This window comes from Hetaerina americana, unplaced genomic scaffold, assembly GCF_022747635.1.
Source record: "Hetaerina americana unplaced genomic scaffold, ioHetAmer1.1.p SCAF_1, whole genome shotgun sequence".
Classification (NCBI taxonomy): Eukaryota; Metazoa; Arthropoda; class Insecta; order Odonata; family Calopterygidae; genus Hetaerina; species Hetaerina americana.
In genome coordinates, this window is record NW_027286069.1 from 81449809 (window position 1) to 81463213 (window position 13405).

The window sequence follows — 13405 nt, forward strand, 5'->3', positions numbered from 1 at the left end:
TAGGGATATCGCGGGTGCGGATGCGTTTAATCACGTTTTTAATATAACAAATCCGTCTTAAGGAATAGCGCGTAAGTTTGAGGGTCATGTCGACGGTATTTATGTGAACGCCTAGGTATTTGATCCTGGTTGCTGGGATTAAACGACTTTTCTTGAAATTTATTGTAATTTGGAGGGTGTCGCGTGCAAGAAGCCAATCATTGGATAATTTTGCTCGCACATTAATAAAACAACATGCCATTTGCTATTTTCACACCAAATTGTGACTACTTAATAAGTTTAACCATAGATTTAGATCATCCATTGCAAAACCAGCCAATTTTGCATATTTAAACCTAAATAAAATGTAAAATTACTGTCACAAAATGTGCAACAAGATGCTTCAGAGCATCACATACTGGGAGGTCAATATTTGTTCATTTAAGTATTGTATAATTATGGTTAACTGAGTTACAGCTGAGGCAGCCTTTTGGCACAATAGCCAAACTGAATCTATCATATCTGACTTTCATATCAACTATCGATTGATAAGAGTTAGTTGAAAATAGGATTTAACACAAATCTTGGATTCAATAAAATTTCACAAGAAGTGCCACAAATGAATGGAATGAAGTTTGAAAGAAAAAGCATTATACCAGAAAAATCATTTAATTAAAATTGCAGTATAGTAATTCCTTAGATAAAAAGGTAATTTCCTATATTGATGAGCAGCACTGACAACAAATATTGTACAAGAAAAATGAATTCACATGATGAGATAATTTCTTTCGTGGCAAAATACACTGACATGCATGATCAACACATGGTATGCTTTAGTGAGATAAATTTCAACAATATTTAAGTAAAAAGGATTTTAAATAAATTAAAGATCTGTAACAATCAAATTTATATATATGTATATACTGTGTATAATTGAAAATTGTGCATTCACACTTTTCTTAATGTTCAACAATTTGGGACAGCACCTTAAGTAACGTGTGAGGAAGTGTAGGAGGCACAAAAAATGATGAAACAATCATAACCATATCAATAACAAAACATTTTGCAATGAGAAAAGTCATTGACCTCAGTTGAAACATTTGCAGCAAAATTGGTAATTTTTGATATGCGATGCCAAATTCTGCTTTTCTGGCATCCATAACCTCCTATTTTCCTTCCACTTTCCATTGTACACATGCACACACACACACAAGCATCATGCCAGAATATTCTCTTAAAATATATAGTTTTTTTTAAGAAAGCAACACATTTTTAGATTAAATGAAACATGTACACAATAACTACTCAGATGCATGTCATTCTTCTTAGAATTTAATACCCTAGTCATAAAAAAACTCATTTCATAAAACAACTTTTGTACTGGCACACACGTATCTTTAAAAATAAAAATTCAAGACACGTGTTAATGTATGAATATGATAATATCTATGTGTCTACATCTATGTGGCCCCTTATGGTTGCACAAGCCCTCTTATAAATGAATTTGTGACACAATAAAAAAACAATGGATTCAACAAGCACACTAGATATCAAAGTTAAACACAACTTATTATCTATACAAATTTTACAGCATTGTACAACTATTATTTACAGGTAAAAAGAGTTGTCTTTTGACCAACAAGGATGACTAACATCCACTTCGTAACCCGCACACCCAACATGCTGCATTGCACTTGATAGTTTATACACACAATGGCCCAGAAGGAAGAAATATTTTAGCTTCTTTTCACCAAATAATATAAAATATGAGGAACACAACAATTTTGGTACAAACTTTTTTGCGACAGCAAACACTTTAATTAAACATACTTGATGGAGAGTAAATTAGCATCCTAAAAACATTAACTAAATAGAATTTTGAGAAAAAATTTCTATACTTATTTCAATTAATACATCAAAGGAAATGATAAAGTGCTTACCAGTAATAAATAAAAGGCAACCCCATGACATACCAAAATTTCATCACAGGCCATCCATTCACACATCAATTATCAGTTTAGAACTTGAAAACTATGTAAAAGCCCTACTTATCATAAACCTTTTAATTGTGCGTTCTTTATTTTAACAGTACTATTTTCTATTGCACATGACTCTTGAAACAAGAAACCCATACAGCTTTCCTGACATAAACCGGCCTACCTTGATAGGCAACATTTGTTGGACTTCAGGATGAATGTGATTTCTTTCCATGTACCACTTCTCCATAAGCAATGTCAAGAGCATGAAAACAAAGCAGTATGAGTCATCAGTCATAGTTTTTTTGGTAAGACTCTCTCCCTCTCTCTCTCTCTTTCGCTCATTTTCACTAAGTAGCAGTCCTGTTTGATGCATACTGAGATTTCATGTAAGATAATTTACACTATGGATTCACTTTTAATAAAATGGAGTTGGGGAATACACCATCCTGAATCAAAACCATTATATTTCAAATTGATAGGGATTTGAAAGTAGGAGAGATAAGGGACTCATAGTCATTGGTAGAATATTCTCTTTGTGACAAAAAGGACACATTATTACAGCTTATAACATTATTCAAACACTGTGAGTTCAAGAGAGATAGTACAAGAGAAAGCAAATTTATGTAGCCTTGAATCATAAAGCCACCCCGAATAAGAGAATACAGTAATTCTTGTAGATTCATTCTTTGGTCCTCCGAGAACATTTAAAATTTTGAACAGGTTTGTCAAGGTAAATCTTTACAATCTATTTATCAGTTCATTTTCAAGTTTTGGGCACAAAATATACACATCTTTTTGAAGCGCTTGAATAAATCTGTGACAATGTATGTAGAGATGTAAAAATAAGATATATATTAACACTACAGAAGAATTCTGATAAATGTTATCATGGGACATGAAAATATTAATAACCTTTAATTCTTGCTCATTATAAGCCCTGTCTTAGAAAGCTGGACTATTTATTTTATTTCAACAATAGATAACTTTCATCCGAGCACTGCAATTTTTTCTCCACCTTAAATTGCACTTTAAAGTTGCAGAAATGCTCAAAAATTATGACAACAATTAAGTCACTACAGTGGAATCCATGCAATGAATAATATAATTTTACAATTTATTAACTCTTGGGAAAGAAAAATATTTTGGTGATTCTACTGATATTAAAATTTTTTAAATGGACTATGTGATATCATAACTACAGATAGCATTCAATTACATAGAATTCCTTTTGTATATTAAATCTTTGACTCCCAACTCTGTATTTTTAATTATTTGTAGCCTAATTAACATTATACATTGGCTATCAAATCATAAACAAGTTAGTCAATAAGAAAAATTATCTAACAGTCATTGGCAGAATTAGATACAACAGGGGAAAGCAACTGTGATGAAGTAAATGAAACATTTTTTTGTAAAAAAAGAGATTGATTGAGGAGAGGAAGACAACTATATCATAAAAAATGGGGCAAATGGTGAGTACAACTTACCATGATCACATTTTAAAAGGCAAACGACCCCAAACTGTCCAGGTACGTCATTAAATTTACATTATAAAAATCACCATGGACTCTATATATTTACCAACACTAAAAAGAGGACAAATGGTGTCATGAGTTCAAGAGCAACATTCTTCTGTGTTGCTCTCTATTAGGTGCAAGAGTAAAATCTGCCACACAGTATTAAGGCAGAATGTGGTGGACTAGTTTTAAAGACTCATCACACCCCCCCCGAGTGAGACGAAAGAGAGAGAGCACGACAGTGGCAAGGCAGTCAAAAGAAGTAAATTGAAGTTCATGTCCCAAAAATCCATGTAGCCTTTGCTCAGTGCCGGCATAAGGAATTGCAGGATTGCATTTGGGACCATTATCACTCAATGGAAGCCTTTCTTTGACAGGTCTTCTTTGACAAAATGTAGACGAGGCTCAAAATTTAAACCACAGCCACCACCACAGTAATTCTTAGCATTTAAGTCTTCTTCAAGAACCACAGATGGGAGAGAGAAGGACGAGGCCTCACTGTGAATATATAACACCTTGAAGGGAAACAAAGAAATTAAATCAATAACATGACAACAAAGATCAAATTTTCAACCCCATAATTAAGTAAAATGCTTAATGGAGAATTATCTGAGGCTAACCAAATTTAATGGTAAATAACAAATATATTTAACATCAGTTTCACAGTATGAAAAATGTTTATTACTTTAGAATTATGAATCTAAATAATTAGGATGCAACACATCAAGCAATGAGGTTGCAAATGCAAGTTAAATGCAGAACACTTGCAACTACAATAATAAACCAATGATGTCATTTAATTATTACGGACAGGATCAAGTCAATTTTAGATTTTTCATTAAATGGAGTCAATGAATAAAACCAAACGCATTCTTTAAATGGAGGGGTACACCTGATACATTGCCAACAACCATCATAAAATTTTCAATTCCCAATTGTACATGGGTATGAAAAGAAGAAGAGAAAACGGGGTCTGAAAAGTTTTTCGACCAATCAAATAAACGACATTTTTTTCTTCAAATTTATTTTCATTTTTCAAAATAGTCTCCTTTTAAGGCGATACATTTTTTCCGTTGATGGTCCTAACTTCTTTTACTCTTCCTAATAGTAGTTGATGTCTTCCTCCAAAAAACAGGAATTTATGTATGTGGTAACCTCCTTGTTTGATGATGACCTCGAAGCAAAACTTAATGGTTAGGAATCAGGAAAAAGCCCATCGGGGCCAGATCAGTACGGTGAGGGAAAAAACTATTCGAATAGCCATGGCAACTGCTGACATGTCAGCAGCTGCATTGCCCTCATTGAAAAGCACTTTCTTCTTTAAATTCAGTTTTTTTGCAGTTTCTGTCTTCAGCTTGACAAGTAATGACATGTAATATGCTCCTGTTATTTTTTTTACCTTTTAGAATGTAATTGATGCACACAATTCTGTAACTATCCCAAAAAACAATTTCCATCACCTTCCTGATCGATGGAACAATCTTCGCCTTGATCAGAGAAGGCTCACCCTTTGCAGTTCACTGTTTTGACTGTATTTTTGTCTCTGGGGTGTAGTACTGGTTCAAAGTTTCATCGAGTACAATCATGAATTGATGCAAAACATATGACTCCCTTTGCTTAAAACACTCCAACACGGCCTTGGAAATGTTCATTCAAATTCAGTTTTGGTCTAAAGTGAGCACAACTGACACCCAATATGCTCTTTACTCATGCATAACTAATTCTTCAGTCAATATATAACAAATGCATTCTCTTGATATGCCCAAAGCCTCGCCTATCTCTCTAACCTTAATGTGACGGTTGTACGATACCATTTAGTTAACTATTTCGATGTTAACAGTAGTTGTCACAGCTTTTGGCTATTCCAAATTCTCATCATCAGCCAAATTGGTACGGCAACATTGAAATTAAAATGCCTACAATTTCATGCTTGTAAATAATGCTGCTGAGTCCCCATACACAGTGTTCAACTCATCTTTGGTTTGCATAGGCATTTTGCCTTCCAAAAACATATTTAATGACAGCTCAATGTTAAAATTTTTTCATTTCAACAAAAACCCTTACAATGACTCATTCAAAATATTGTCAAACAAAAAAAAAGAGATTGATTGAGGAGAGGAAGACAACTATATCATAAGAAATGAGGCAAATGGTAAGTACAACTTACCTCAATTACATTTTAAAAGGCAAATGACCCTGAACTGTCAGGTACGCCATTACATTTACATTCTAAAAATCACCAATGTTGTCAATTCATACTGAGTGTTGTCCAGAATGGCAGAAATTTTGGTGAATAACTTTCAATGCATGAGGGAACATACTCCCCATCTGTTGTGGAAGAGTGCTGTCACCTTCATGGCAAGGTCAGAAAGTTTTCAGATTACCATCATTTACCAAATCTGTTCCCTTTTTCCCAAATAATGGCCAATACTTCCTTTCCATTTTCATATTTTCAATTATAGCAACTGAAAACCACAAGGACTTAAAGAAATACAGCATTAAGCATTGAATATACTACAAGTGTGGTGAATCAATGCTATGATTTCAACCAATTTTAGTTCCAGTGCCACTGTCTATCGATTCCAGGGGACCTGCTCTTGCTTTTTATACTTCTGTGAGGTAGAAAGACCACCCTGGCATAAGTCATTATTACATATTACAATCAAGCCTCATAACTAACATAATTTGAGAAAAAGGTAATTGCATTAAATTAATATTGCCAAATAGCTCATGTCTCTTCAAAGTTAGCTGAACTGCACACAGACATATTGTGAGAAGTATATAATCATATTTTGCTAAGATATCAATTATTCTAATATATTCTGAAAGGGGATCAATACGGTGCAATGGCTAACATACTGGCTTCCCACCCTGAGGGCCTGGGGTTCAAATCCCAGCAGCATCGAATATTTTTCAGTGGTACCACGATCCTTACTTGAGGTACTTTGTGGAGGGCACTTTGAGTGAGTACGCCATCCTTCGGATGGGAAGTTAAGCCATGGACCCCTTGGTGCCTTTCGTAAAGAGTAGGCTACTGTCAATGCCGGGTTTCTCTCCACCCCTCATCCTTTCCTGTCCATCCCTAATGGCGCAAATGACTGTAACTGTCAGTTGCCTCCCCTAAATACTACTATGAATTCTAAAAGACCTTTTTGAAGCAAAAAAAGTTTAGCTTACAGTCAATTTTTTACAGCATAAGGATAAGGCAGTAATAGATGGATATGTTAAAGATCAACCAGAGAAATGACTTAAGTCTGAAACTGTCCTAAACCAGAGAAAAACAATCAATACTATGGAATGTAAGTGCTGTAACTGGATGATATGGTAGCATATTGGACATATAAATGTTTCATCTTTCAATGCCTATGCACAATAAACTTCTCTATTTAACTATTTTTCTATCCCATTGATATGATAACTTAATGGTCATGGGAGAAATGCAGGCAAAGTATTCCTGGCTTTTATGCTCTTAAATAAATGACCTGTCATTTATGAGGAACCACTTAATGGCGGGCATAAATGCATTATTAAAAATTCTAGACATAAAAAAACCTACCCTTTTCAATTGATTTGTCAGCAAAAATAATCAGCTTTAAGATAAAATCAGTTATATCAAAACCATGGTTTGACCTCTAATTAGGGTGAAAGGAGAGTACATCAGCGATAGAAAAAATTAACTGGTATTGTACTGATCATCGACTAACTTGGATTTGAGAAAAATCACACAAGGATTGATGGATTGGTTGCTAAAATCTGGCCTCTAATTTGAAGAGAGTAATTCAAGGCACAACATCATTATTCACTATATAAAGTAGATTTATTTCGAAGTGCAACATTATGAGGTTTTTAATTTGATCATGTGATTTCATTAGTTCTATAGTTTGCATATTAACAGTAGTTTTCCATGCCTATTTTCAATTAATCACAAATGCAGAATTGGTTATTTTCTGCCAGAAATAAAGCAACAAATATGCTTCTCCCTAAATTTTTTTTAACAATTACAAGAATGAAAAAACAAAAATTTTTAGACTTTTTAACAGGTAAAACATTAACAAATTAAACTCTCAACCCTTTCCAAGATATAATGCATCTATCCCACCAATAACATGCCATGCTATCCCAGTCATTAAAAGATTGACCACCCTAAAATACTGACAATGACAGCTAGAATATCCTGTAAATCATAGAAATTCACAAAAAAGTAGTTATTAAATCACCATCAGTACAAATAAAATTCTACTGTATCTAGTGCTTTGATCCAATATTTTATTTGTATAATGAGATGGTGCTATAATTATGCTACTCAAAATACTTACCCACAGCTTTGGCCTGCTCTCATGGCAGTGGCACTTTTCCACACCCCAGCCTCATAATCCACAATAAGTCACAATTATTCCAACACTACAGCCGATCATGTCGAAAATGATCTTCAGTCGCAGGATCAGTAATAGAGTTCATGTCAGGAGCTGTGAGCATCTGCAGGCCATCAGAGTCAAGAGTCCCTAAATCTTGGCGTAAGGCATCCGCATCAAACAGGTATGGGGAAAGATCTTCTTCCTCGATTATCCCTGGTGTCCCACCAGCTGCCAATACTCTACTGAGGTCTTTGGTTGCTGAGATGTCATCACCAGCTCCTGATGAAAAGTCTTTAAATTGATAGAAAGAAATTGATCAGCACTTGGGTGAATTTAATTCTCCTCCTTATTGAGAGACAGTTTGATATGATATTTACTCGCACATAAACTGTAGTCACACTAGTACATGCAGTCACATACCAGAATAATGGACCAAAGGTTGGTTTTGGCCATAGGTGAGATTCCGACTGACCTTAATTCAAGATATCATTTAATTTTGATATTAATTTAGATTGCAAAAAACATTGATAATCAAGTGGAATCTGGAAATTCTATTGACAGTCGAAAATTCAAATTTTTAGTCATTCTCTGAGCAATAATTAAGAGTATTGATTTTCATATTATATTATTATTCCTCAAGCATAGAAAATAGTTAGACAGTACAATACATTAGCGATCACATTAATGCAGAGTGGCATGCAACAGTGAGAATGATAATAAATAAGTAAAGCATTTATGATATTTCTTTGAGGGCTCTTCATAGCAGTGCAAAGGAAGGCTGCCAGGTACGTTTTAGGGCGACATAGGCAGACCGACAGTGTAAGTGACATGCTAGGCTCACTAGGATGGGGGTCACTAAAGAACAGACGGAAGCTGAATAGACTGTGTGCCATTTTTAAAATATTGAAAGCTGACGGAGGCTGGAAAGAACTGAACGAGAGTGTAAATAAGCCATGTTATCTCGGCAGGAATGATCACCCGCTTAAAATCAAATCCATGCCCCAAAGGACAAACACCGCCAAGTTTTCGTTCCTAAATATGGGAATCAAAGAGTGGAACCAGCTGCCTGATGAACTCTTTAAGCCCTTACCCAAAAGCATTAAATCATTTAGGCGTGAATGCAAAAGGTATACATGATGGGATTGTTAAATGACACTATTTAATGGCGACTATTTAATGACACTGTGATATGTTTTAAGAATGACTACTGTTTGTTATATCATGTCATTGCCACCCGGCTTATCGCCTAACAGCAATGTATCCCAAATAAATAAATAAATAAATAAATACCTTGGAAACTGCTGTTGGATAAGGTTAACTGATATAGAGAGGGCACTTAATGACAAATTTAAGAGTAGCTGATCTTTTATTTAAATTTAATGAAGGTCTCTTGTTTCAATGCCAGAACAGGTAATTCAAATTTATTATTTATATTAATGCACTTGCATGCATAAACAAATTGCTGGTGTTAAGATTATTTCTATTGTTTCAGGCTTCACTTCGTGGAAGTAATTGATATCCATTATTGAAATAGAAAGAAAGACTCGTACTTTTCCACAGATTTTATTATACAGCACAACGCGTTTCACCGACTTGCGGCATCATCAGGTACCTGATGATGCCGCAAGTCGGTGAAACGCGTTGTGCCGTATAATAAAATCTGTGGAAAAGTACGAGTCTTTCTTTCTATTTCAATAATGGATATTAAGATTATTTATTTAAATTATAATCCTGGAAGATATTTCACTCGTAGAAAATTGAAGCATTTTTTTCAATAATTTTCAAACTCAATTTTAGATTTTTTCACAGGTGCCCTCTAAAACATAAATTTGGAGTTTCACAGCATTACTACATATATGCAGGACAGTGTAAGTTCTGAAGTCCAGAATCAAGAAGTGTTATTTATGTGTGAAGAAGAGATACTTATTTGTATCCAAAATTAGTTAATTATTGATTACAGCCTAGTTCAACTCTTGATAGAGAAGCTGTTGCCCTAATTTCCATCTAAATTAAACCAATCAAGCCTCTTTCATCCTATTTTAGATGTCCGTAATGAAGGAAAATGCTACTGAAATAAGTAAAATACTTTAACAGAGAAAATCCAGGAGATTGCAGATCTTTTTAAGTGATATCCCGATATCTAATTGAGGTGCTTTGTGGAGAGTACTTTGAGTGAGTACGCCATCTGTTGAATGGGACATTAAGCTGCAGACCCCTTGGCACCTTTTGTTATATTGCCCACGCCAGCTTTCTCTCCACCCTTCCTCCTTTCCCCTCCATCTCTGATGGCACAAATGACCTCAGCTGTTGGTTGCCTCCCCTAAAAATACTAACACTGCTATTTAACAGAGAGTAAGGTATATCATGCAATTTTATGTGACTAAAGGGAAGGCAGTCGGTTACAAACTTCTTAATCAACTCGACTTGCCAATATGCACTAAGAAGACTAGACTACATATCAGTATTTTGTTACAAATACAATTTGAAAAAACAAAAAGAATAAAATAACCCCATTTTATTTCCATGATACCTGTGAGGATTATGTCTGGAATACTGGTCGGGGAATTAGGAGTCTGGGGTGCAGTATGGTGCCCACTCTCACTGAGACCGCCCCCTCCTCCACCCCCGCCACCACCAATGGGATCCAGCGGCTGGGGAGGGGGCTGCGACAAAATCGAAGGTAACTGCCTAATCCCCACTCCAAATGGAAGGTGCTGTTGATTCTGGTGGTGCGGCTGCTGATGCGGGTGGTGGTGATGTTGCTGCTGCTGTTGTTGCTGGGACTGTCTCGTGGGATCCATGGCTATGGATGAGGGTGAGGAAGGGGACTGTCTGTGGCTGTAATAGCCACCATCTGTGACTTGCCCCATGCCACCATTATTTGTAGCATCTTGGTGAGAAACACGTCCAATTGTGTTGCCACAGCTCAACCCCAGTCCCATTTCCAAACCAAGGCAAGCCAAATTGACGCTGTCTATCCCACCTCCACCATCATCTGGGCTTCCAACCATACTCATGCTTGGACTTGTCTGTCAGGTAGAATATGGGGAATATATGAGAATCAGAAAAGAACATGTGAAAAAAGAAAAAAGGATCACGAAAAAAACTTAAAATCAGTGGCAGAAGAATCCTCATGCAATATTTCATGATCGTAACAACACACCCAGGAGTAAGTAAAAACCAGCAAAGAACATAAAATGAGTCCTCTTTTTTTATGCATGCTTCTCAATAAATGAATAAAACAAAATATGCCTCTAATTACACTGGAGTACATGTGTGTTTTCACATTCCAAGGTCATTCTGAAGAGTTTTTCCCCCCCGAATAATCCACTCAGAAATGCTTTGTGCCCACTTTCAACACCTCTATATAAAATATTTAAGCTATCAATAGAGTACTGATGGCCAAACCTACAGGGTCGCATCCAAAAGTGGTAGGACTGATTTTCTCTGGTGCAAACGGAGCAGTGGAGGGGGGTCTGCCTGGCAGGGTAAGGTGGAGGGGGCTCTTAGCAACAGACCGACACCAACCTCAGTTGCCTGCGGGCTGTCGTTGAGTGAGGACACCATTTTTAGTGAAGCAAGTTTTTTGTCCGCGTCGAAAAACAAAATGAATCTGAATTTAGAGCAACGTTATTCCGTGAAGTTTTGTGTGAAACTCGGGAAGACAGCAACTGAGACCCTCGGTATGATCAAGCAGGCTTATGGGGACACTGCCTTAAGCCATTCCACAGTATTTGAGTGGCACAGGTTGTTTAAAGGGGGTAGGGAGCTCGTTGAAGATGACCATCGCTCCGGACGGCCGTCAACGGCAAGAACCGAAACGAATGTGGACAGAGTGAGGACACTGCTGAACACAGACCTACGCTTAACCAGTGAAGAAATTGCAGACCAGTTGGATCTGTCTGTATCCAACTTCCAACGCATTATTTCACAGGATTTGGCCATGCGCAAGGTGTGCGCCAAGATGGTGCCGAAAAATGGTGCCATGGCGTGCTCGTCGTCAGACAGCTCCTGGCCAAATACGCCGTTGCCACGTTGCCGCACCCGCCCTATTCTCCTGATCTGGTACCACCGGACTTCTTCTTCCCCCTAATGAAAAGACAGCTCAAGGGACGACGTTTTGACTCGATAAAAGCCGTTCAAGAGGCTTCGACGAGGGTCATCAATGGCATCCCCAAAGAAAATTTCCAGTGGGCGTACGGGGAATGGGAGCAAGGTTATACTAAGTGTGTAGCAGCTCAAGGAGCACACTTTGAAGATAATTAAGTCGATGTAAGTATATCGTCAATAAAATTCTCGTAAAAAAAATCAGTCCTACCGCTTTTGGGTGCGACCCTGTATGATGGAAAATGAGCTCACAGCTATTTAAATGCATTATTTGACAACTTCTAGAATAGTGGGCTAAATACACTTTATCATTAACAACATTTCTACAATTGCCTTCTAAAAAAGGATACATAAAATGTCAATACTTTTCCCAAGCCAATGAGACTGGAAACACTTAGAAAACGCATTTACTTTTTATAAAATGGGCATGGAATTTTCATTTAAGGCAAAACTCACCGATTTCTGTGACTTCATTATAAGTCAACAACAGGCTTTTAATGGGCCCAACAAGCTATTTTTTTTTTTTTTTATTTATCGACTTAATTGGGTGAGGTTGGGACTGATAGTCCCTTCTTCCACCTAACCCTACATTACAGACATTTGACGACAATCACATACAACCAAGCCCTATATGGAGGGAAATTCACCTAGGTGGGAATCGAACCCACGACCTCTGGGTTGGTAGGCGAGGACGTTACCCCGCTGCCACCGAGGCCGGCAATTTTGTTAAGTTTTGTTAAGTAAGTTTTGTTAAGTTAAGCTACACATTGTTCAGTTTGTAATAAAAAATATCAATGCTCAAGGCTATTCCTGTAATAACCATTAAGAAAATAGGTACCCTGAAATGTTTGGCATGTACTGTACACAATTATACATTAATCGTGGGTCGCGGTAGGCCAGGGGTAGAGCGGTGGACAACTGACCAGAGGGCCAGAGTTCGATTCCCAGGCAAGCCTCTCTGGGCATCTTCAGCTTCATCCCAGCTATGTGATTTTTTGGGTACCAGATCTCCCTGGGAAACCATAACCGGCACAGGGAAAGGAACTGGCCCCCCTGACCTGATGTATGAATTTCACGTGCTGTTCGGCTTAGTACTGGGTGAACTCTACAATCACCTACCAAACCGACCTTCGAGTTGATTACGGTGTTTATGGTCAATACATTAATCAGAAATATTAGAGAGGAAAATAAAGATCTGCATTATGAGTCCCCTAGTTAGCCATAGATTAGGGTTAGCAAGGAAATTTAACATCTGAGGTCATATCATATTAATTTACATAGCAATGGGAAGTTTCTAATTGTGCTTCGATATGTAAATAAATCAGGCTATACCCATAAGTTTGTTCTTTAGCAGGTTGATTAATTGATCATTCAATCAATGATTTCAGATTAACTGTTATTATATTATCAATGTTGGAACCTTTATAATGTACAATGCCTCATTTGTTCGCAGGACAAAATAAAACTC

At 36.7% G+C, this 13405-nt stretch overlaps 1 protein-coding gene across 1 annotated transcript in view; it reads right to left on the reverse strand.

Moving 5' to 3' along the window:
- Positions 1-641: 641 nt before the first annotated feature.
- The window catches only part of Crtc (CREB-regulated transcription coactivator), a 104306-nt gene continuing 91542 nt past the window's right edge, over positions 642-13405 (reverse strand). Inside the window, exons 12-14 of the mRNA XM_071592267.1 lie at positions 10361-10859; positions 7792-8121; positions 642-3990 (exon numbers count right to left, since the gene is read on the reverse strand). Coding sequence (XP_071448368.1) covers positions 7877-8121; positions 10361-10859 — 744 coding nt within the window. The 3' untranslated portion in view covers positions 642-3990; positions 7792-7876. The remainder of the gene's footprint in view (positions 3991-7791; positions 8122-10360; positions 10860-13405) is intronic.